Raw genomic sequence first — 25,382 nt, 5'->3', positions numbered from 1 at the left:
CACGACGTGTGTGGGATAGCTAGGCAACCATTTTTCAAATAACTGCAAAGCAGAAGTAATCGGGATGATGTTTTTACCCTACTATATCCTGTCCGACAAAGACCAGTATTTATTCACTTCGTCTTTTTAAAAGACAGGATGCAATTCCCACCTATGTATGTTACATAATGCATTCTTACATTATTTCTACGTTAAAACACTGCATTGTCTCCATGTTTTTCAGTAAAGTTTAGGTTAGTATATCTAAATCTCAGTGTCAACTATATATAATTTTGGTGGGGGAAGGCGCATCATATTTACGGGTGAACACTTGTACAAACGGCCAAAGGCTTTTGGTGGAAAACCACGTTCTGAGACGTGCTGGTTGTAAACATCTGTGCAACTGGTGCTCAACCCATGACCTGATCCCAACTCCATGACATTCTCGTATCAACCTGTTGCTTTATACCTGCAACCCTTAAAGTGAGATGGATGCAAAACTACAATATTCAACCAAGTTTGCCCAGTTATCTGCCGGCTATACCCTCCACTCCACTCCACTCTATTTAGTTGTGTACTCTCTTTATTCTCTTACATAATGAACGCACAAATCCAACTAATGTCTACACAAAGTAGTGATCCATGTTTCCATTCAGTCTGTACATCTACAGATCTACTGCAATAATGGCCACTTTAGTACGTCTCCAGAGGTCGCTTTGCTGTACATTATGATTGTATTGTACATTGGCACCTGCTGGAGAGAGCTGGCCAATGCGGAACCTGGGAACGCAAGCTGAATCTGCAAGTAGCTGCTCACATTTCGTGCCGGCCGCTGCACTTCTGCTTAGCCTGTCTTTGGAAGCATTGCTCCAGGCTAAGTCTCCGCTGGAGTATCACACCTAGATTTCCCCCCATGGATTCCCCCCCCCCCCCCCCCCCCCAACGTGGCCCATTCCACTGCACACCACCTTGCTCACATGCAGGGTCTGGAGATACTTAATTCCAATCTCAGACATATGGGCCATTTCTTTTTAAGGGAAGCATGAATTGCATGAAGCCTGGTTCCCTTTTAAAAAAAAAAAAAAGTGGCCGCACCCCCCGATGGCGGCTCAGTTTGAGAGCGATTTAATACTGCTTTCATGGATGCGCAGAGCTGGAATGCTGCACTGTGCTTACCTGACTCAAGCTTGAGGATCACTAGTGCCCCTGCCTTTCCCGAAAGTGGTCATTAATGCTAGATTATCCCGCCCCTTGCCTCTCATGCTCTTTGCAATGCCCTGGCCTCACACTTTATCTCAAAAGCCCAGGACATCCTGTCCACACTCTCCTCTCCCCTCTCCATCGGTACTCACTGACCCTCCTCCAGCCACCCCCCCACCCTCCTTCTCTTCCTTTCCTCTCTTCTCCCCCGTGAGGTCGCTAGACAAGTCCGATCTATGAAAGCCTCGTCAAAACAGGTTCATCCCTGTTCCTCTAACTCTCAAGGACCACATTGATACCCTCGCTCTGGCCCTTGCCGACTTCTGCAACCACTCATTTGCCTCAGGATCCTTCCCCTCCCCTCTTAAGCACTCCCTTGTGCATCCTATCCTCAAGAAACCCACAGCGGATCCCTCTTGTCCAGCCAACTATCGCCCAATTTCCATTACCCACTTCTTAGGCAAACTCCTTGAAAAGCTGGCAATCTCTCAGCTAAACCTTCATTCTGATTCTGTTGGCTGTCTCCATGACCATCAGTCTGGCCTCAGATCTGGCAGAAGCACGGAAACTGCTCTCCTGAACATCCGTGAAGATCTGCTTTCCAACCTTCACTCTAGCATTTCCTCTGTTCTCATCCTACTTGATCTCTCCTCTGCCTTCGACACGGTCAACCATACCATCCGGCTCAAAATGTCTATGGGATAACTTGGGCATCACCGATCAGGCTCTGGCCTGGCTGACCTCTTTCCTCTCTGATCGACCCTCCCAGGTCCAACTTGGGTCCTTCCCATCATCTGTCTTCCTCTCCACCTGTGGTGTTCCCCAGGGGTCTAACCTCTCGCTCTGGCTTTTCAACCAATACCTGGCAACTCTCGCCCGCTGTATTACCATTTTCTGCACAAACTTCTAGTGCTACGCAGATGACACTCAACTCATTTTCAGGCTGCCCTCGGCCACCACCTCCACCTCTCTCATCACTGATTGCCTAACTGCCATCCAAGATTGGTGTGCCGCCACCGATCTTTGTCTTAATGCCAGCAAGACAGAGATCCTCCTCATTGGCACACCATCACCTTCCTTTCCCCTCACTCTCTGGCCGGCCTCCCTTGGCCCTCCTCCTATCCCCACCTGCGAGGCCAAGAACCTTAGTGTTACCTTTGATTCCACACTCTCCTTCTCTGCCCACATCGCTGATGTATCAAAACCTACACGGCCAGCTGCCATAAACCCAGCAGTTGCCACTTGCTGGCTGCTCTCCCATTGTTTGTTGCCTTTTTATTTATTATGTTTTATTTTTGTTTTTCTTCCTTCTTGCTCCGCACTCTCCTTTTGTTCCCCCTTCCATGCACTTCTCCCCCTTCGCCCTCTACCCAGCACTTGCATCTTCTCAATGTCACTGGGCCTAGTAAGATCGTTGTTTTTGTTCTCCCCTGTTCCCGTCCCCTGACTGGTCGCGCTCTGAAACACTTGTGTATGAGTGCGATAGAAATAAAATATCCATCAATCAATATTGAAAAGAGTTGATATGAATGACCAGCAAGGGCCAACTTGTACACCTGAAGTTGACAATTACCCTGCTTGCTGCAAGTCCATACAAAATAATGTGTCTCTTGCTAGGACTTTCCTTTAACATTGTGAACTTTTTCATTTAATGAAACTTCTGAACTTCTCCTTAAACAGCAAATGATGGGTTAAGCATACTATATACGGGACACTGCCATGTGAAACACTGACTGCACCCAGCAGCACAGAGCTTTGCACTGAAATTTTATTTCAGATCCTTACCATATCTATTTATTTACGCCCGTTCATGCAGCTAACATTTTACAGACACTCCACTAATGTCTCATTGTTTAATTTCTTGCGTACAAATAACTTCTTGTGACATTTTTTATATTGGTACAAAATTGCTAATCAAATACGTCTGTTTGCTAATCAAGAACATTTTAATTGGCAAATTCTGCTAATCAATATTTGAAAACTAAAGTATGCAAAGTGTTACCAAAGACTCCACAGATCATTTTGAAAGATAAACTAGTCCCCAGCTTATTAAGAGAAACAAAGTAACAATGGGGGAATTGGTTGGGTAAATTTGGTTGACCTGTTGGATTTTATAAATGTGGTAATTGCAAAATGTGTAGGCATGCAAAAGTTGGGGATGTGGTATGTTGTGGCCAATCGGAAACTTGAAAAGTGGGCAGGTGATCCCTGTAATCTTAAGTATAATGGCTCGACCATTGGACCACGTTAACTTAGAAATTTGCAGCATTAAAGAGCCATTAAAAATATGGACGGGAACTACCCTTTAGCTGTTCATTTCCAGGAAAAACACAAGATTGATGCCACCCTTCGGAAGTTTGGAGCTTTAGGACAGGTTAAGGAACATAAACGGAAAGGCAACATGGAATTACAGTTGAGATGATGGGAATCAAGAATGGGGACATTAAACCTTTTGATAATTCTTTTGACAATGATTTTTGTCTTTCTGTGGACTAATCTCAAAGCTACACAAATCTCAACGGTCAGCTGCCTCAGAGATTGGATTAACCTTTTGTACTGGCTAGTAATTCTTTGCTGTACTGTGTTTTGATAACCTGTTAATACAATTGATGAGAATACTATAGAGGACCCTTGACTGTACCACTGTTTTTGTTGGGAAAGGATGGATTTTAAAATATTTTTGTAGATTGCATTTTTTGCACTTTATGGAAAGATGCAACTAGTTTGCACAGTGGGCTTTTCAGCTAGGCAGTTGCACATTTTTGCACTTTAAGAATTATTGTGCCCATGGTAGAACATGTGGTCTTGTTTAGCTCCCCCAGAGGTATATGTCTATTGTCTCCAATTTTGTGTTTATTGGTGTATTTTACTTAGAATGTGATGCATATATTTGACATTCCAATTGGAATTGACAACTAGCACTTCGAGTGTTAGAGAGCCAGTGTCTGTGGCCCTTTTGGACTGGACTACAGGTGCACTGCATGAAGCTCCTATGTGGTAACTGTTATGCTTTTGTATCCATTCTGATTAACGTATTTTCACTCTGCACTTTATGTACTTTCATATCCGTTTGCATCCTGGCAGTCTGTAGCAGACAACCAGAACTACGATTGTTGTACAGCAGTGCTTGTTACCCACTTGGGCTGGATTGCTATATGTGCACTGTATGGAATTTCTATGTAGCAACAGCTCTGCCGCCGTTACGAGTGTTGTACAGTTTTGACAGTTGTCAAATAACATGGATGATTTTATTTTAAAGTATTGCGCTATGCACAAGATTGATTTAATGTTTGGTATTGTATTCGGCAGTGGGCACATTATTAGGCTATAGTGGACACTGAGCTATGTGAGAAACGAGGCATTTCTCCCAAACTATTCCCAGGGAACCTTGGGGAAACGCAGTTGGGGGGGGGGCAAAACCCAGGCGAGACCTAGTATTCTACTCCTCTTAGAGAAACAAATCCAGCTAGGCCAAATGCCTTTGTTGGATTTTCTTAAAAAGATTTTTCAAAGTCTGAGAGGACTCCAAACTTACATTTAGGGGAAAGGAAAAGGACTAAAAAGTATAGAAATACCAATGGGAGGATCCTTTATCCCAATTTGCATATTAACCCGGATTCCTTGCCCTCTGATCATCACAGCTGTTGTAAAACTGTTATTTCATTTTACATCATCCTTATCTAAGAATGTCACCAAGGGGAAAAGAATAATCAACCACATATCATTACTCCCCTCGACCTTTAAAAAAAAAAAAAATGTATTATTTTCATTTCTATTCCAACTCCCAAGATCCTCACCCTTCCGATTCTACCAACCCTACTTTGACGAGGAAGAAAAAACACTGAGCTATGAAGATTCCCGATAGGAGTAGCCAGACCATAGCTCCCTATGGGAGTCTGCCATTTTGTTACACTCCAGCCAATCACTTACACCTGATCCCAACTGACTTCCCCAGGATGGATAAAAATAATTAGCACTGAGGGACAGGGTGAACGAGGCTGGGGTGGGAAGGACCAGCTCTTTTCTGAGATGCTTCAGGCTGGACAGGGTGAAGCAAGAGGCCAGAAAGTCCTGTTGCGAGAGAAACCAGGCCAAGTAACGTCCCTTTCTAAAAGCAGCTGTGAAACCAAAGCAGATGTTATCCTTGTAAGAGACTCTGAGCAAGGCCTCATCCCCTTCTGGTGAATGACTGAGTTGAGGTTTTCGGTAAAGCGGTAAGCCTGAACTTTGAAGCCGCGACAGACTGATAAAACACAGCCGGCGAGTGTCAGTGGGAGTAACGAAAGTTCGGCTGTGTTATGTTTGCTGATACAGAAGCCAACTGTGGCTTGCGCATAAACCGTGAAAGAAGACTATACATTGTTATGAAGAAAACAAAGTAACGGTGTGGTCAAGATTGCCCAGTTTAATATGAACTGTTTGAAAGTTAAGAGATTGAACAAAGACTTGCGCCTGATTGAGGGAAGCCTTGGGTAAAACATTACTGAGTTGGGGGACACAGTAAAGCAACTGTGAAAGTACATAACCAAGTGAAAGAGCTTGCAGCCGACTGAGGAGCTTTGTGAACCCAGAAGAAACTGAGATTAGTTGGATAAAACTACAAGTACCAGAAAGCTTTGCAAGAGGAAAAGGCAGTGTGTGTGTTGGAGTGGTCAGGCATAGTGAGAAAAGGAACCTATGTTGTCTCGAAGTCTCTGGCCTAAAAGAAAGCTTGGGGAAGGAAAACCTCAAGTTATGAGAGACTGTGATTTTGATGTGTTACCAAACCAAGAATGGTGTACTTGGGGAAAGAAAGAGCCAGGTAGTTTTAGAAAGAGACTGAAGTTTACCGTTTTATTTGGAAGTGAGAGGAGCTCATATGCAGCAGGCATTTGCAGTATTTTGGTTTTCCACAGGCAAGTGCCTGTTTTTGAACATTTAGAGAAACTGGACCGGATTGCTGAATCGCCACAGTAAACTCAAGTGTGCCACCCTGCCCCGTGGGAAAGGGAATCTTGTCAGTCATTCTGACATATTTCTTGAACACTGCCTTTACATACACCCATTTGTTATTAGAGTAAGGATTTGCAATAGTTTTTTTTTGTATAGGCTATTTTGATTTAACAAAGCCGCTACTAGGACTGTTATTTATCGTTTGATGGTAGTAGCTTACTCCTATATTTAGAACTAGGGTTAATACCCCATCTTTGCAAAATAAACACCCTTGAATTGTATTTCAATTATGTCTGTCTTCATTCATGATACCATGCCTTCCTTACAGCTAGGATGCAGTGTAGGCGCAGTGAATAATGGGGGTGGTTTGGTGGGGCCGGGTTCATCGTCGAGTCGCATGCCGTAGGCTATTCAACGATAGTTTGTATCCCCAGAATGTGCTGGTGATAACGACACACATAACTATGCATTGCAAAAAAATGTTGTTAAAGGAGGTTTATATTCTGGTCTGGGAGCGGCGCAGGTCATTCCTGATCACTTTTAGTATCCCCGCCTCCCTTGAGATGGACATGCCGCTTAAGGGCCTCCCAGCGCAACCCCAGTGTCGTATCTTGTTGTGCGTTGCATTCAAAGAAAGTCTGTATATCCGAATATCTGAAAGGATCTCAGCTTTGAACACTATGTTCTGTAGGGCTTCCGACTTAAAGCGCCAATTGGTGCAGGGGGGGAGAGAACGATCCCATCACCACTGACCGTGTCACCGGGGCATGGTCAGCTAGTGCGTGGGTGAGTATCTGGGCACTTTCGACCTTACCAATTAGTTCTCCCGATGTTAGGGGTGGGTCGATCTTGCACAAGCTATCATGCACCGATGAGTAATACGTGTATTTCCGCTCCTTGGGATTGAGGGCCTGCCAAGTGTCCCGTATGCCAAGTGATGTCGTGAGCGTGCGTAAACTCGCAGCAGGGTTCTAGGCGCAGCGCCTGTTCTATCAAGGTCATTGTCTAGTATCAAATTCATATCCCCCCCCCACGCCCCCAGATGATCTGCACTCCAATGTATCCCATGAGTATGGTAGCTATGCTGTAAAAAAAACTCAGTGGTATCTACGTTGGGTCTATACGTGTTCATGACCAGGCACTCTCCATTCGCAATTGTACTATGTGGGATGATGTATCTACCCTCTTGGTCTATGTAGCTCCTTTTCAGTGTGAATTTTACAGACTTGTGAATTAACGTCGGGATACCCCTGGCTTGTGTGGAATAGGTCGTGTAGAATCTGTTTGATACCCAGGAGGGTGCTAGGCCTGATGCCAGGTGACTCAGGGCGTGGGTCTCCTGTAGCAGGAGTATTTTCACTCCATGCCTCTGGGGATACGCAGTGATCCTACAGGCCTTTGTAAAATTGCCTTTGCCACGAAAATTCCAGGACATTAGCCGTATAGCCATATCATCTCTTCAGGGGACATCCCAGCAATCGCACCACTGTGCATGGAGCACTGTAATAGCAGTAAAATCATGTTGCTCACTTGATAAGTGCAATGCCGCATTACCTCTGCCATTTTTGCCACAACCTTCCCCAACACGTCCACCCCCTCCCTCACTGCCCCTACCCAACCAGCAGTGTAAACCCCCTCCCCTCCCCTTAGTCCAGTTACCTGTGGGCCACCCCGAACTTGGCCCTCCTGTGTTACGGGCCCAACAGGGGCACGTGTACAACAGAACCTCTAGGGTAACCATTGCAGTGCAAGTGGGGTGCGCTTCTGCCACAAAACCAGCACCTTAGGAGCCACGGTGAAACACTGCACATTTGTTAAATATATTGAGCGGGTAACATTTCCACAGAACACCATCAACTCATGTGAAGCAGGATAGTGGAACTCGGAGGCAAAGCGAACAACCATTGTATGCGCCCTGAACAGGTATTACCAATATTGCAATATATGGTAGGAAATTAGATTAAATGCGTCGACTTCTACTCATTACAGGAATCTCTAACAGGACATTATAATGTGAGTAGCCACTTTGGTTCCATCGTTCTCCCCTAGGTCATCGGCGGGGTTGTGCAGGGGTATCTGTGCTTCAATAAATTTGACTGCTTCATCGGGTACGGTAAAGAAATAGAGTTTATCTCTCAAAGTACATTTGAGGCGTGCTGGGAAAAGGATGGCGTATTGTATGTTACGTTCCCTGAGCATTTCCTTCACTCCGAGAAATTGGCGTCTTGCTTGTTGGACGCCAATGGAGAAGTCGGGGAAGATCCTTATGATTTGGGAGCCCAGCCGTAGTTATTTTGTCTCCCGAGCCAGGTGCAGTACTTGATCCCTGTCTCTGTAGCTTAATATCTTAGCAATTATAGGTCATGGGAAGTCACCAGGTTTAGGAGCCTGCTCGACAGTAAATAAGGGGAGTGGTCAGGATTGCCCAGTAGCTCCTTCATTACATTTTCAGTGGCAGCTCAATCTTTCCGGTTTATGCATCCTCAGGCACACCTATTATTCGAATCTTATTTCTGCTTGACCGAGATTCGAGGTCATCACATTTAGCCTTGACAAATTTCATGCCACAAGTTAGGGTGGCCACCATATCTTGAAGGGCATGCAGTCCATCTTCATTAGCACCAATCCTGGTCTCAGCTTCCGTGATTCTGACGCCTTCATGAGCCAGTTGTGATTTCAACGACGCCACATTGTCATTAATGTGTCATCTAGTTTTTAATGAAAGGATGCAAAGTTTTTCGCCATACACTCCATCGTGGTGGTCGGGTCTGGAAGAGGTGCAGATCGAGCGGCCGATGCATTGTCTTGGCTTGACGAGGCTTGGTCTTCCTCGCTTCTGGGCAGAGCCACTGTATATTTATCCATGAGGCCGGATTTATTTACCTCGCCGGGCTCCATTGGTCATTCTGGTCAGTGTGTCAGTCTAGAAAAATGAATACCTCTACTGTGTGACCGCAAACTTATTTTGATGGCCGTGGGCCAACCGTCTCATGCACGATAGGACAGAATATAGGTTTCCGAGTTTGCCAATGAACGGCCATTTTGATGTAACAAGAATCGCCATTTTGTTTTCTAACCATTGCTTTCTGTTCGTATTGCTTCGCAGTACATTTTCTGCTTACACTGCTCGACTGTAAAACATTATTGTCTGCACGTAAAAGGACAAGGCCGCAGGCCCGCGAGGATAACAAGAGTTTGTTGAAACACAACGTAGGCAGCGCCAGGAAGAATGCCCGGCTCCCTCCCGAATGTAGCCTTGAAGCAGAGCTGCAATAATTTAATCATTTCGCAGCTGCCAGCCAGTCTCGTTATAAGGTAGAATATGTTAGAATAAAGCAGCTAAAAGCTTGAATTATGCTCTTCTTACGGCCCCCTTTTGCTGAGCCGCGTTAGAGCGTGTCGCCTCCCAGGACACGAATAGCACCTCATAGATAGCAAGGTCTGGAATGCAACTCTCCCCCCGTATGTTGCTCCCTTCCAAGAACAGAAGCGCTGTGTTCTGTTCAACAACTGAAAGATGCCTCCGCACTCACAAATTGCAAATTGTTACTAGAATAGATGTTTGAAGGTGTCATAGTTGTCAAATGTCCATCACAGCAAGTTCAAAGAAACCCAATAAAGGGGGGGTGTTAAACATGTCATAGTTGATTGTTTGATATGCATTTTGTATATATGTAACTGATGTACGTAATTCACTCTCTTGCGTCCCTCGAGGTCTAGAGATACATGTCGCGGGGCGTGAGACCGAGTTGGCCAACTGAGACTTTTGATTTGCAATAAACCCTAGCTTTGGGAATACAACCTCGTGTCTGGCGTATCTATCGTGTGTGGTGACTCGCCTTGTTTCCATAGACGTAAGGGGCCCCTTTCAAGTGGTTGCTGCCCTCTCCGACACGTATGGTGTCCAATGCTTCATCCAGCGTGCAAATAAGCGGTCAATTTTATGCAGCAGGTGCGGTGGGCAGTTTGGTTAAGGCAAGCCGGGGCAGTGGAGCATGGGGGGGTTGTAGAGGCCCAGCATACCTCTGCAAGTTTTAGAATGTATCAGTGAGGGCTTAGATGTATTGCACTTGTAAGCAGAGTTGCAGAAGAGAGTATATCAACAGGTGTTTAATCATATGGCAATTGCATACAGTTGGGGATGAGGCAGTGGGGCCTGGTGATGCGGCAGCGCCCCCCCCACCGAACCCTGCCCCCCAATCGGGGACCACCGACCCCTTAATGTTGCAGCAGCAGCAGGCCAGATATAATGGTCAGAGTAGTAGATCGGCAACCCAAGCACCTTTCTGCAGTAGAGACCCCAGTTCAGATGGTAAGGTCACACAGGCCACGTGGGCGCAGAGTGCGGCCGCCTGCAGGGCCAGTTCCCAGTACAAAGCGAGGTATAGCAGCCACAGGGGTAGGTAGGCTCCAACTCTATTGGGGCAGTTCAGCAACAGAGAGACCTCACTGCAGCAGAGAACTGTTTTAATGTCCGGGCTACTTGGGCTGTACAGCTTCTGGCGCACAGGCACCTCGGGGTTGTTCCCCAGTGCAGGGTTGGTGCGACAGCCACAGGGCAGGTGGGTTGTTATTCTATCAGGTAGTTCAAGTTTAACTCCCAGCCTCTATGCCCACCTCTGTAGCATTGCCTACAAATGTCTTGGCTGCAGTGCACTTACTTGAGGTCAGGGGAGCCCACCTCCACCAGCAACTGGTCCGGAGCAGCGCGCCGAAGGTCCACAGGGGTGCCACTTAAGACCACAGGGAGCAGGAGCAGGCCTTGCCACAGTCCACCCTCAGTCTGCGCAGGGTGAGGCGGAAGGCTCCTGCACCTCGCCCACAACACACATCCGGCGCACTGGCGCTCCGCCCAAATGAGCCTCAGCAATCCATGGCCAGAGAGGGGGGAGCATGCGGCCGCAGCCACCCCCGCCGCTTCGAGAATCAGGGCTGCACTGCAGACTGGGAGTATAGAGCAGTCTGCCACAATCTCCTGTTCCACTAAGATACTCGCACTCTTACTAGCGTGTGTAGGAGCTCTCAAATATGTCAGCATGCATGAGCGTGGAAGTTCCCTTCGGGTCCTCTGGGTACCAGGTGCCGGTGTTGGCTGTAGAAGACGCACAACAGATATCAGGAGCAACCACTGGGGCTGCGGGCATCACCGAATAGGCAGGAGCCACGCCCCAGGTACCAGGAGCGTAGGAGCAAATACACAGCGCACTGCAAATCTAACCTACACATGAGGTGCAAACTTTTACTTTTTGCCACTTATGTATGATTCATTATATCTAAGTGTGTCCTAATTCCTCTTTAACTTTAAGTGTTTGAGAATGTAAATAATGTCTATATGTATGTTTGTAAGGCACCAGTTGGCCTGGGGAGCCAAAAGGAGCTCCTGGTACCTGTTTGTTTTAAGCGAATTATGCTCTACTAGGGTAGAAACAGGCACCAAATAGTTCCCTAAAAAATGTGAAACCTGCAAATACTCATTTTAGCCTTGCTTTAAGTTGAGGCTAGGGCTGTGGATGGGTTTTCATACCTGGCATTTACAATCCCCCTCCATGTGAAGGAAAAAGGTTGGGGTGGAATATTTAGGGGGACCAAAGGGCTTATTGCTTATTTTGGGGCTGGTCCGAATACCCTTGGGTTGTGCCTTTGCTACGGCTCCCCCGTCTCGATCACTGATCAGAAGGAGAGCCTGTCACATCACCACTTTCTTTCCCTGGTGCCCTGCTGCGACAGGGCCGCTCCACACCGAAGTACTGCTTCTCTGCATGTACGGTCCATTTTAACTCCTCTGGGTTTTGTGAATCTGATGGAAGAAACTGCCATCTGTCAAACTCTACCCCATTTTTGTAATTTTGATAAGCCTGTGCTTGAATTCTGTCACTCTATTCTTGTATTAAAAACTTTCCTAAAAAACCCAAAAGAAAATCTATTATTTAAAATATGTATTTCACTGTGTAGTTCTTGTACATGTTATAATCCTTTTTGTTTTCACATTGTAAATGTGTTCACATATTTGTATTTTGCCAGCAGAGTAATAAAACAGACATGTTACGTTTCATGTAGTAAACAGGACTTTTATTTGCTGGAAGAATTCGTATTTCACACACATCTGTGATCGTGTTGCCTCCCGGAACTGCTGTATGTGCTTTTTAAGCAGTAATGCTCAGAATGCTCAAAACATTCAACCTTTAACCTTTAATGCCATGTTTATTCTTCATGTCATTGACTGCGTTAAATCCATTTTGTTCCCTGAAATTAATAGGGTCGTTTTTATGAGGTTATTTATTAGGTCTATTAGCAAAAATATTGTAAATAACAAAACACATTTTATGTTATTTATTTTGTAAGATCTATAAGATGAAAGCACTGTGTTTTACAATTTCTTTTTCTTTTGTTTACAGACCATGCAGACATTGCCTTAGTAAATTTTTATGCAGACTGGTAAGCATATGTTCTAAAGTTCTGCTGGTGAAAATAAATTACTGCTTTGAAAATGTATTCTATAATTGTAAACATGCACTTTGTGTTTTGATGCCTGACATTTGTTTTAGAAAAGTGTAATGCAAGCAAAACCACAGTTGCTTGGGCAGACAGCTTGAACACCACGGTTGATTCATCATTCTAATAGATTAGTCACATAGGAAGCCTTAAATGGCACGTTTAAGCATGTTCATTTCAACATTTCATTTTCCTGTAAGTAAAAATGCATGCATAACTAAGTGTGCACTGTGTTTAGGTTGAACATACTCACAATTCAGTTTAGTTATGTTAAAAACATTAGGTTTTTTCTGTAAATATGAAAACTTTCATCAGGATAAAAGTATGTTTTTAAAGAGTTGTCATAGATGGCACAGGAATCTCTGCTGCTCTCTTCTTGACCATTCTCCAACTTTACCTCACTCCTCTGTCCATTCTTCTATGCCTCAGATGTGTGAGAAACCTGAGGGTGTTATCAATATGCATTTCTGGGATCCTTTGTTCAGGTGGCCAAGGCTCGGCCATTGTGTTTGGATCCCATCCCAGGGGGCGGACGAGTGAGGGAGGATCGCCTGGTAGGGGGTCCTTGGGCACTGCAATAGAAGCACCCTCAGGTGAGACGCGGTATTCCTCCCGTTCTAATTAACCCCTACCTGACATATACTCAGTTGTTGGATTATTGTCAGCAAAGTCCCATCATACCCCAGTACCTTTCTGTAAAGAAAAGTAGAAAACATCCAGGGAAATTAAAACCATCTATAAAAACAGAGCCAATTACAAAACCTGTTCACCCACCATCATACACTGATCCGCTTAATACTTATAAAAACCCACATGGTTTTTCCCGGATACCTCAAAAAAACTACAACTCCCACAATTCCTACTTCCACTCTAGAAATCCAATCCCTTTATTAGTAAACCAGAACACTGAGACGAAGGAGAGGGGAATCGGAGCCACGAAGATTACCCATAGGAACCAATGTACCATGAGTTCCTATGGGCAGTCTCCACTTTGTCCTGTTAATAATATTGGGTGCTGTCAGGCAGGGCTGGACAACCATTCACACCAGACTCTTGTTAATCCTCCTAGCCGGTATAAAAGGTGGAGCACACGGCACACTCTGAGCGAACTGGGTAAGCTGGACAGTGCACAGAGGCCAGGAGGAGAGACAACAGCTGGAGGAACCCTGTAGGGCTTGGAAGGAGGACTGCCAGAGAAGGCTGCACTGTGGCGAGGGACACTTGATTCCAGAGAGCCCAAACCAGGGATAGCTGGGGTTTGCCTGGCAGCACCTAAACCAGAGCTCCTCCCCTAGGTAAAGTACTAAAACCCAGTCCTTTGACGGGCAGGTGGTGAGACCCTGACCTCAGACATCCCATTAAGGTCCACAGCAGCTCCCAAAACCGCCAAAGGGCCAATAAGGGGAGCTGATGAAGTGGGAGCAACATGCGAGTGAAGCATTGTGGTACTTGAAGTCCAAAGACATTTTATTTGATAAGAGCAAGGCAAAGCACGAGAAGGAGCAGATCCTATGGGGCAGCAGCGAAGCAGGTGGAGCAGGAGGGCAGGCTGGGAAGCAGACTCAAGGAGTGGAGAGACCTTGGGCATCCCGGCGAACGATCATTGTCTACAAAGAATCTTGAAGGCTGCACAAGTGACCCCGACAAAAGGAGAACCTTTAATCCAGCATTGTGTGCAAAAGATACCAGCAGCCCTCCTGATTGCGCGCAGAAACCAGCACAGCTGTCAGATAAAGAAAGCTGTGAAAGTCTGGTCTGTGTGGAAGATAACATTTAAAAGCGGCAAAAGTGTATCAAGAGAATGAAGGTTGCATGCATACTGAGAAGATGCTGGTGAAAGTCAGATGGGATTAAGCCGCCAAAGTATTGCTGAACTGTGAAACGAACAAGTGAGACATGGAGAGATAACAGAGTGGTCTGGCATAGCAAATGGCCCAATAAAAGGTCTCTGTTTAAATGTGGTGCAAGCGGAAAAGTGAAAAGCCGAGAAACCCTTGAATGACAATCTGACATCAATGGGAAAATGAATGTGAAAAGTGAACTGTAATCGAAGTAGTCATGCTCAGGTAGTCAAACGTTTTCATTGAGAAAAGAGAACTATAAGCAATTGTGATTTGGATGGTCTGAGCCCGACATTGGGAGGCCAGTAGCGAACTGTGAGAAAGTGTGATTGGAAGGTCCGAGCCTGACAGAGGGAGACCTACATGAACTATAAAGCCTGAAGTTTGTGAACTATGAATCCTGGAGGAAAGGAACTTTTGTTTTGTTGAATTAACCCAAGGCATCCTGCAAATAAGAACTTTGTGCGAACAAAATGTGCGTGACCAAGAGACTTTTTTTTTCCAATGAAGACCCTGAGCTGCATATGTGTCTAAAGCCAGAGTGTGTTCTAAGACCCAAGTGTGCCACCTTATCCTGTGCTAAAAACGTGGGGGAAGGGAGTTTTGGCTCAGTTACCTTGACACATTGTTTTGAACACTGCTTTTTCCTTGACACATACGTCTTTACCTATACGCATTTTTTTGTAGTAGTTTAAGGGCAGGCAATAGGTTTTATTTAGTATAGGCCATTTTGTTTTCACTGACAAATGACTAGGACTGTATTCTTTTTTTTTTTTTAATTCTTTTTTTATTTGATGGTCGGAAGTACTCCTATCCTTGGCTGTAGAGCAAGCTAGGAGTTTTTCAAAGCCCCCTTTCAAGTTACAATAAAGGTTTTTCAATGTGCCAATCTTGTGTCTGCGTCCACTTGCGACACCATGCATCCCTTACAGATGTCTCTCCTCCTAGATCTCACCACATATGTCACTCCTCCTTCCACTGCTGTACTACTCCCTCCTCTGCATTAATACTTTGTACTCCACCCTCCTACTACACCACCCTCCTTTCACCTAATACCATACACTTCACAATCATGCCTTACAATGTCACTTTTAATGGCACTTGCCACACTAACACACACACACACGCACACTCTCACAGAAGTTTCACTTTAACTCACTAGCCAATACTTCAGCTTTTAGAAATCTCCACAGTACGCTGCTCCTTCCTCCAACCTTATCCGGCTAACCCATATTTCTTGATGCCTGCCCCCTTCCTTCTGCTCCGGGATTGGTCCTTTTTCTCTGGCCAGGTCGTCCCCACCTGGGGCGGTGGAATGTTATGTAAATTTAGGAATAGTGGGTTAAGTCCTGCCCACTTCAGTCAGGTAGGTTTGACACAGATGGGCATTGGCATTCCGGGAAGTCCAGTGTGTGTTAGGGTGCCCCATTCTGTGTGCCCATATGTTAAGTCCCAATTTGTTGACAAGTTCTGGTTCCCTCAAGTCCCTTGTGGTTTAGGGTATCTGGTGGCACCTGGGTCTGCCTTCTGACACCACTCTGTGGCACAGTATGTCTGTTCTCTCTGCTGTGCGCAGATGTTGTGGCTTCGCTCCTGCTTCTTCGCTGATTGCTCTCGGCCACTATGATCTCAGGAAGACTGGAGAACTGCGTGTTGGTGTTTGGTAGGAGGTTATCTGCTGGTATCCCCCCATTACTTTGTCCCATACACTCGCTTTGTCCCATACACTCGCTTTGTCAGACATTTACTTGGCCTTCTGCATCTTCACATTGCGAAGATGGTAATGGATGTGGTTAGGGATAGCATACGGTTAGGTTTGGGGTTATGACCTTGCAGGCGGGGAAGAATATTGGGTAGAAAAGAAGCGTGTCTACGCCCCGCAATGCCAAAGTAAATGTTCATGAAGTAAATGTGACAAAGTAATTGAGGCAAAGTGAATGCTGGAAAAGTAAAAACATATACACCTCTGGTGTGAGGTGCTTGACACAGGCTCTCATTTTTGTGCCTTCTGTTGGTTTCTTACTCTTAAGCGTGATCTCTGGAAGAGATGCAAAGGAAATGACAAGCATTTTGTCAAGGAGGTATTGGTTGATATAAAGGTGCACTGCCAGTAAACATGTTGACAAATGGAGGATGGTTGGATGGGGGGGTGGCAGGAGTTTGTGCCCTTGCAATGGCCTTTGTCCTCAAAGTTAGGATGTGCTCTGGACTCCTTCATAGGCTTCCCACCTGCTGCTGAATGAGTTTCTTGCCCTCTTCTGACAAGGCCAAGATATTAGCCTTGTCAATGAGTAGAAAATGAATCCGCAAATTGCCATAGAGAATATCAAGAATTTAATTGCAGAAAAAACAGTGCATCACTTGGAGCATTTTACTGTGTGAGATAACCTAGGCAGTCTTAACTATTAGAGCTTCAATACAAGGAGAAAGGAACAGATTTTATCATGTTGATGGCTTCTAGCTCTTGCTTCCAAATGAATGCATCTGTCAAGACTGGAGGAGACGGTGCTCGGTGCTTCCAGCCCCCCTTTCACCTTAACTGTAGTTTCTTTGAAGACTGTGGCTATGATTGACTTATCTGAGGTCATTCTCAGAAGAAACAAGAGTTGGTGAGAACTCTAGTATGATCACTGAAGCAGAGGAACAATTATAGCACACAATAAAAAACCTCTGCTGCAGAATCCCAGGCATTGTGGATACGGCGTGGGTGGAGAAGTAATTTGAGGTAGGTGAGAGCAACACTCCAGCATGTAGGACCTCTAGTTTGGAGCAAATAGGCCAAGTAATGCGGCTGGCCAAGTAATGCGGCTGGCCAAGTAATGCGGCTGGCCAAGTAATGCGGCTGGCCAAGTAATGCGGCTGGCCAAGTAGAACTCCAAGGCGGGGAGGGGCCTGGCTACATGGCCACGTAGGAGGACGCGTATCCTGGAGCTCCTGTAGATCCGTTGAAGATCTGAAGGGTAAAAGAGCGTAATGAACGAGGAATGAGCAGTAACGCTGAAGCCACAGCTCTATGAATATGCTGTGCACACAAGGAGAACTGAAGCGGAGATGATATCTACAAACTGAACGGAACGTGAGGAAGACCAGTTTGGCCGAGATCGGGCGTGTGCGCAACAAAATGTCGCTTGGCCGAGAACAAAGGGCAGCGGAATCCTGGATGTGTGAATGAACTGAAACAGACCTTTGATCCCAATAGGAGCCGCACCGGAGCCCCCGAGGAGGAGAAAGCAGCTAGCGCTCACCACAGCATGCCTGGAGAAGCAGAATGTAAGTGCCGGATAGATGCGACAGCTACTTGGAGAAGCAAAGGATATGTCACGGCATGAACCGCAACTGGAGACTGCAGCGTTAGGTTGAGAAGGTTTATGATACAACGGCCATTGCACAGCTGAGCGAAAGTGAGGTCCCCGGGCCGAGCCTGCTACACAAGTGGTGACACAGTGATCAGGTAAGGAAGGGGAAATGGAGACATGGGCAAGGAGGATACTAGCACGCACAGAGACCCCGGCAGCATGCACCGTGCATTGGGACAAAGGAGGTGGCATGCAAGCAACTTGTATCAGCTCTGCAGGATGCCCTAGGGGCGAAAGAGGACTGTAATTCCAGATGCCTGAGGTGCTGAGTGAGGAGGAGCATGACTGGATACCATGGAACCCACACAATAGACAACATACACCACGGGTCCATTTCAGACAAACAGTGGTCCTGTGCCCCATTAAGAAGGAGCCCAAGTGTCTCAAACGGCTGCTTCGGTTGTAGCAACAACTAGCCCCAGCCACGTGAGATTGCGGGAGGGCTAGGCATGCTGATGAAGGCGAAGGACAGAGCGGACCTCAGCCGACAGGAAAGCACATGCGTGCACTTGAGGAATGGAAAATAGTACGTAACATTGTGTGGGATGAGGCTCCTGGCTGCGACCGTAGTGCGGATAACCCCATTGGGGCCATGAGCCTGTGACCTTGAGTAGGGCTGGTGATTCGGGCCCATGGAGCAATAGTAGGTTTGGCAGCCCACACCCTGAATGGCAGCCAATTCCTGGAGATCAGGATGGATACGGACTGGCCAGTCCATAGGCAGAAGACAGTGGAGTAATGCGGAGTGCACACCAGAACCCCAACTGGCCTACAGGCATGTGATAAGTGTAGCATGAGAACGAATACAACAATCCTGCAGATTACACGGGTAACAGCATCTGGGGCTCGACCGCACTGGTGGTAATCAGACAAGCCTTGTGCGCACTGGCACCCGAAATGAAGGGCTTCACAGGCAGAAGCTGACATAAGGAGTAGCAGTGTGCTGGCAAAGGGGCTGCAGCTATTAAATGGAGTACTCCATGAGTGGGAATCGAGCAACCCTATTGGCAGTGCCGAGTGTATAGAGTCGGAACAACCGACTGGCCCGATACCAGAGACAAAAGACCATATAATCCCGGAAATAGGCATGGCAGCCAAAGGGGCCAATCCCAAAGGGAAACAACCCATGATGGAGGATTTCACCAGATCATCTCCTGCGGGAGAGGCGGTGAAACCCAAGAAACTAGACACACAAGGGTAAGTGACCCAGACGCGGGATCAATCAACAGATTCTGAATAGCTAGCAGAGCACACAGCATAGCTAGCAGAGCACACAGGTGCACTAGAAAACGATGTGAAAGTGAACACAAACACCTAACATGCGAACGCTGAAGAGGTCACTGTACTGCAACGACGAGTGCGTAACCTGGAGAACAGGGCAGAAGAAGCAGAAGGGCGGGCGCGCAGGAATAACATACGCATTGTAGTGCTCCCAGAGGGAGAGGAAGCCTCAAACTCGACCGACTATGTCAAAAATATGTTACAGGAGATAAGCGGAGGAGCACTCACCCAAGGGTTTACAGTGGAGAGGGCGCACAGGGTCCTGACCAGACGACCACCTCCCCGACCGCTCATAGCAAAAATCTTGAACTATAAAGATAGAACATTCTGGAGCACTTCCGCAAGGGCGGGGGACTATAAGCAGAGAATCGGTGACTGTCACGGCATACCTAGCCTATACCTTCTTGGTACAGTGACAGCGGTTGAGCTATGTGTCCGTCAAGAGAAGGCTACGTGAGGCTGGATACAAATACATGCTGCTGTACCCGGCGAAATTAAAAGTGATACATAACAGTAAGGCACATTTTTTTTAATACTCCAGTGGATGCAACGACATGGCTCGACGCAAGGAACTGCCCACACCGGAGAAGTGAACAAGGGCTCCGCAGGGAAGTACTGTGACGTGGACAAGGAAGGGCATGGGGGGAGTTACGCAATGCATGACTTTGGACTAGAATATAGACCGTAATATGTGGCGCCCAGGGCGAGTTGGACACGAATAAAGCCTAAATTGACTGTAAGGTTGGAACGGGAGGCATTGAGGAAACCTGTTAGTTCCCCCAGTTGGTGAGAACTCTAGTTTAGGTGGGATACTGGTAGGCGGGTATCCCCCTGCAGAGTTCAGAGTATTGACTAGGCCGGAGAAAAGGACTAGATACGGGGTAGCCTGAGATCCAGGGATGGAGCTGGGCAACAGTTTGGGGAGAGGGGACAAGCAGGAGAGTTGTGGCGTTTAAGGGAAGCGAAGGGATGGGATGGGAGGGGAGTTTGGGGTGTTAAGGGGCGAAGAGCCTACAATCCTAATCCTATACAATCCTTGTATAAGGGAGGGAGTCGGGCGGAGTGAGAAATGGATGAGATGGGAGACCTGAAGATCGTAACGAGGAACGTTGTAGGGTTAAATTATATCAAGCGAAATAAAGTCATGATGTACCTAAAAAGACAGAAAATAGATATTGCCTTGTTACAGGAAACTCACTTGACCAAAGATAAGCAAGAGGTGGTGGTGAGGAAGTAGAGAGGGATAACAGTGGGAGCGACATACTCAGCGTTTGCCAGAGAGGGGTGATGACCTGGATAGCACCATATGTCCCGTTTAAGCTATTCCAGTCCAACATAGAGGCAGATGGTAGGATGGTGCTGATAAGAGGGTTGGTAGAACTGCTCCCAGTTACATCCTGATTTGGTGCGCCCTACAAATAAACATCATTGACATTTATGCTCTGAATCAAGACACCACGGTTTACTTTAATAACCTATATGCCAAGATTGGCCTGTAAATGGATGGGCCGGTTATACTGGGAGGGGATTTTAACTGCACACTGGACCCCAAAATCGATAGATCAGATAAGGTCATCGGGCCTACCCCAGTGGCGAAGGCCTTGGGTGCCCCGTTAAGTGATTTTCTGTTGGTGGAGGCGTTGAAAATGCATCATCCACAAAATTGAGAATACTCCCACTATTCTGCCCCACAAAACTTAGACACTTGGTTATATTACATATTTGTTGCAATAGGGGAAGTGAAGAGAGCAGAATACAAGGCTGCGGTCCTCTTAGACCACGTGCCATTGGTAATAACGTGGCAGAACTTGTCACCTAGCGTGAGAATCCTGACATGGAGACTCAGGGCCGAGGCACTAAAAGGCAGTGTTTAGAGAAGACCTGAGGAAGGAAATACAGGAATACTTTGAACACAACACTGGCAGCGTAGGATCGGCTGGCACTCTGTGGGAGGCATTTAAGGTGGTGGTTAGGGGGGCGGCGAATCTAAATCAAGAGTACTACAAGGAGGCATAATGCAGGAATTGCAGAACACAGAGGAGTGGATATAGACCAAAATGCGAGTGGGGGCGAGTTCCCCAGGAGACGCTGAGACTATACACCTATTACAACAAGAGTGCAGGAATCGCTGGGAAAGACTATGCAACTTAAACTACAAAAAATATGTAGTGAGGCAGCACGCAGAAGGAGATAAGCCGGGCAGATTACTTGCCTGGTTATAGAAGAGCGAGACCCCCAGACAAACAATCGGAGAAATGCGATGGATGGATGGATGGATGGATGGATGGATGGATGGATGGATGGATGGATGGATGGATGGATGGATGGATGGATGGATGGATGGATGGGCAGACCCGGGACACCCAGGAGGGAGTGAACAAATGTGGTTTTTTTTTTTTTTTTTTTTTAAGTACTATCAGAGATTGTACAGACATAACCGGGGAGGAGGAAATTGATGTGTTGGAAGCATTGACAGAGATTAATCTTTCCAAACTTGAAGCAGAGGATGGGGAGAACCTGGAGGTCCCACTTGCGCTAGATGAGTTGGAACAAGTGATTTAAATCACTACCCACTAATAAGGCCCCAGGGGCTGATGGACTCCCAAGTGAGTTCTACAAAACATACAGGTCAGAACTTCTCCCCCGATTCTTGCAATGTTAAACGAGGTGTTTGACAGAGGCACGTTGCCAGAGTCCCTTAGGGAATCGATTATCATTCTGCTCCTCAAACCCAACAAACCGAGCACGGACTGCGGATCGTACAGACCGCTATCGATGCTCAACCAGGATAGTAAGATATCACAGCAGTGATGGTAAATAGGTTAAGACCAGTAAATAAACTCGTACACCCTGACCAGACTGAGTATGTCCTGCAAAGGAATATATCTGACAACCTGAGAAGACTTCACCACTGTATAGACCTGTCATGATGCATACCCCCGGGCATCCAGACCACGTCCATCAGCCCTGGGAGCAGGCATCACGTCGCCTTAAGAAAACCCAGCAACCCCTGCTAGGGGCTCTCTGGGTTCAGTCCTAGTGCCTATGGCGCCAGTCTCATAGGTGCACACTTACCTGATGCTGACCATGCTGCAAGAAGATCCAAGCCCATGTGAGGCCCAGAAGGGACTACTTTACCTTAGGGACTATTTTGTTACTCGGGTGTGGTCGGGGAGGAATACCTACCTGGGACTACTTTGGAGGCTAATTAAACCATGCCCGAAGAGCAACACACGCTTCGCGTTATTCTGCATCCAGCAGCGTAACGCTCACCGTGCCAGCAGCAGCATCCAGCCTTCTGCCACGCCCGCCTCGAACCTGTAGCACCTAGAAAGAAGGAAAGAAGCACAGGTTAGAACAAGAGTAGTACCTGATTTCTTACCTGATTCCAGATTCATTGCATCTTCAAACCAGAGGAAAGACTTTGTTTTAAACGCGTCGCATCGCCATCAGCAGCGCCGCACCATACTCACCGCTCCACGCAGCATCTCTTCGATCCGGTGCTGTCTCCATCTTTACATCGCCGAATCCTGGAATCTTAGGGGGGACAAGAAACAACAAGGTGAGCAGAGAGAACAGACAGAGACAATCTCTTTAGCCACCATATGCTTACCTGATTTTACCGCCGGAGGTAAAATTCATCAGCATGCCACATCTTCTAATGCCGCACCTGTGAGATAAGGAGAAAGCAGCAAGTTTAACCGTTGGCATTATTTACCAGACAGTTTTGGGTAACAGACTTTTACCGGAGCGCTTTCAGCTGTCAATCTTCTTATTGGGTCAAAGCTGCAAGATAAAAGAGGAATTGGACAGGAGTGAATTCCAGACATTTTGAACTCTTACGAACTATATACTTATGGCTCTTCACCAGGACCTTTTGGAGTCAGGATTCGTCTACAACTCTTCCAATATCTTCAGGCCAGTGAAGTAACTGGTCATCAACGCGCCCATGCGTGCTTCGCAGGATGGAGGGCTCATCCTTCAAGAATATAAGGTGAGATTGCTGAGAAGGCGCTTCAGAGGTGATTAGTGGGGAGGACAGTGGGGGTGCTGTCGCTTGAATCCACAAGTGGCTAAGACTATCTCTCCACTTGTAGGAGAATATTTCTACGGGCAAAGCAGACAAGATTAGGAGGGCAGATCCAGTCAGTCATCGCTGCACTACGCATCACGTGGGTGGAGGCCACAGCAGTCCGGGTCCGACCGATGCCCCTGTGGGAGCCAGGTGAGCGTAACAAGACCAGACAGAGTGGGGCTCCCAAGAGGTGGCAGTAGTCTCACTAGATGCGGTGAAGGCCTTCGACTAGGTCAAATGGCCCTGGCTATTGGCTGTTTTAAAGTAGTATAACATTGGGCCCGCGTATTTGAAATGGGTTCAATTGCTATACAGAAAAACATTGGCTCGAGTCCGAACAGGAGCGACTATATCGGAACAGTGGCAACTGAGCAGCGGTACCAGACAGCGATGTCCATGGTCCCCAATGCTTTTTATTTTGGCACTCGAACCCCTAGCAGCATACTTAAGGCAGCAATATGAGATGCAGGGGATTAGCACGAACAGTGGACAACATCTGATATCGATGTACGTGGACGATATGTTGCTGTACTTGAAATATCCTGAGGAGAACCTGCAGTATATTCTAGAGATTATGGAACAGTACGCAATGCTGTCTGGCATAACAGTTAACCCCCAAAAAGTCGAGCATATTCCCCTGGGTAGATATGTTGGAATACCACTACATGAACTGCCGATGTTATAGATAAGGTGGGCAACTGACACGTTTAGGTACCTGGGAATAGACGTATACCATGCTGTTGAAGTTGAACACAAGCACAACACAGAGAAGGTGGTGTCTAAAATTGAAAACAGTATGAGGTTTTGGGCCAAGTTACCTTTGACCATAATGGGGTGGGGCGGGGGAGTGGCACTGCTGAAGATGGTGGTGCTGCCCAGGCTATTACACTACTTTGCGAACATCCCATACATGATACCCAAACGGTTCTTCGACAAAGTTCAAAGTATTATGTAGGGGGTTTATATGGCATAGCACCAGGAATAGAATGGCATTATGGAAGTTACAAAACCCATATGAGCAAGGGGCATCAGATTGCCTAACTTTGAAGTATACTACTTGGCTAGTCAACTTCAGTATGTGGCAAAGTGGTTATCGGAGGATTCTACACCGGAGTCCAAACTGCTGAGAGCTGAGTGCACTCCTTATTTTCTGAATGAATGGATGTGGGTTTCAAAATCCCAGCGTGAAAAAGGGACCAGACTGCTGGATCTGGGTGGGAAAATGTGGCAGAGAGCCTGCGAAGTGATGTGGATTCTGCTCCCGTGTTCCCCACAGATGCCACTAGTGGCACCGGAAGGGATGGATGAGCAAATGCGGACTGTCAGAAAGCGGTGGGAACCGGTCATTATAGCGACCCTTGGGGAATGTGGCAAGACGGGAAGGTGGTGGAGTTTGTAACACTGAGGGAGGACACAGGACTACATCAAGGACAATATATCACATATGTTAGGTTGTTGAAAATGATTAAAAGCACAGGGACAGAAGCAGAGTTGACCCGACAGCCTGACGCTATCATAGAAACGTTTTGTGATGTGTCGGATGGGGGACATGAGGTCTCCCGAATATACAAACTGTTGATGTCCAAAGTGGGGAAGGAGTTAATCCAGACGAGATTGGGAGGAAGAGGCTGGGGAATTGTTGGGGGAATGGGGGGGATGGGCTGTGGGTCAGGGTACAGGGATACCATAAGAAAGTATCACGAACGTGAGGTTGCAACAGATACAGTTGTCACCCACAGAGCATACATAACCCTGAAGAAGATAGCCAAGTTTAATAACACCAGAACGCAGACGTGTCTGAAATGTGGGGAGGTGAACGCAGGATTGGTACATATGTTCTGGGCATGCCCTGAAATAGAGAGATTTTGGGGGGGAGGTGGCCCACCTCATGGCGGGAAAAGGGATCAATCTGGATGTGAACTCCCTGTGGATGTGCGTGGTGGGGGAGGGGGGTTCCCCAGGCCATGCAAGCTTAAACACATGAGCAAACCTGGAATGTATACCAGCTAAACGCAGGATAGTAATGAGCTGGAAAACAAGCAATAGATCACGCCACCAGGTTGCTACTCTCGAAGTGGGTCGGATGCCGAGACAGTGGAACGAAGCAGCAAACAGAGGTGGGGAAGAAGCGGACACGTTGATGGCCTGGAAGCATTTAGTAGCTACATTGTCTGGGTCTGACCAGGCTGACCCTGAGCAAGACAACTCTTCAGGGGGTGAGGAGGG

General features: G+C 46.9%; 1 protein-coding gene across 1 annotated transcript in view; it reads left to right on the top strand.

Annotated features, from left to right (window-relative positions):
* ERP44 (endoplasmic reticulum protein 44) overlaps positions 1–25,382 on the top strand; it is a 550,129-nt gene that overhangs the window by 169,083 nt on the left and 355,664 nt on the right. The window contains exon 3 of the mRNA XM_069620604.1: positions 12,507–12,546. Coding sequence (XP_069476705.1) covers positions 12,507–12,546 — 40 coding nt within the window. The remainder of the gene's footprint in view (positions 1–12,506; positions 12,547–25,382) is intronic.

Source organism: Ambystoma mexicanum, chromosome 5q, assembly GCF_040938575.1.
Source record: "Ambystoma mexicanum isolate Mex_15411 chromosome 5q, UKY_AmexF1_1, whole genome shotgun sequence".
In the NCBI taxonomy this organism is placed as follows: Eukaryota; Metazoa; Chordata; class Amphibia; order Caudata; family Ambystomatidae; genus Ambystoma; species Ambystoma mexicanum.
This window is presented reverse-complemented; position numbering and strand designations above follow the sequence as displayed.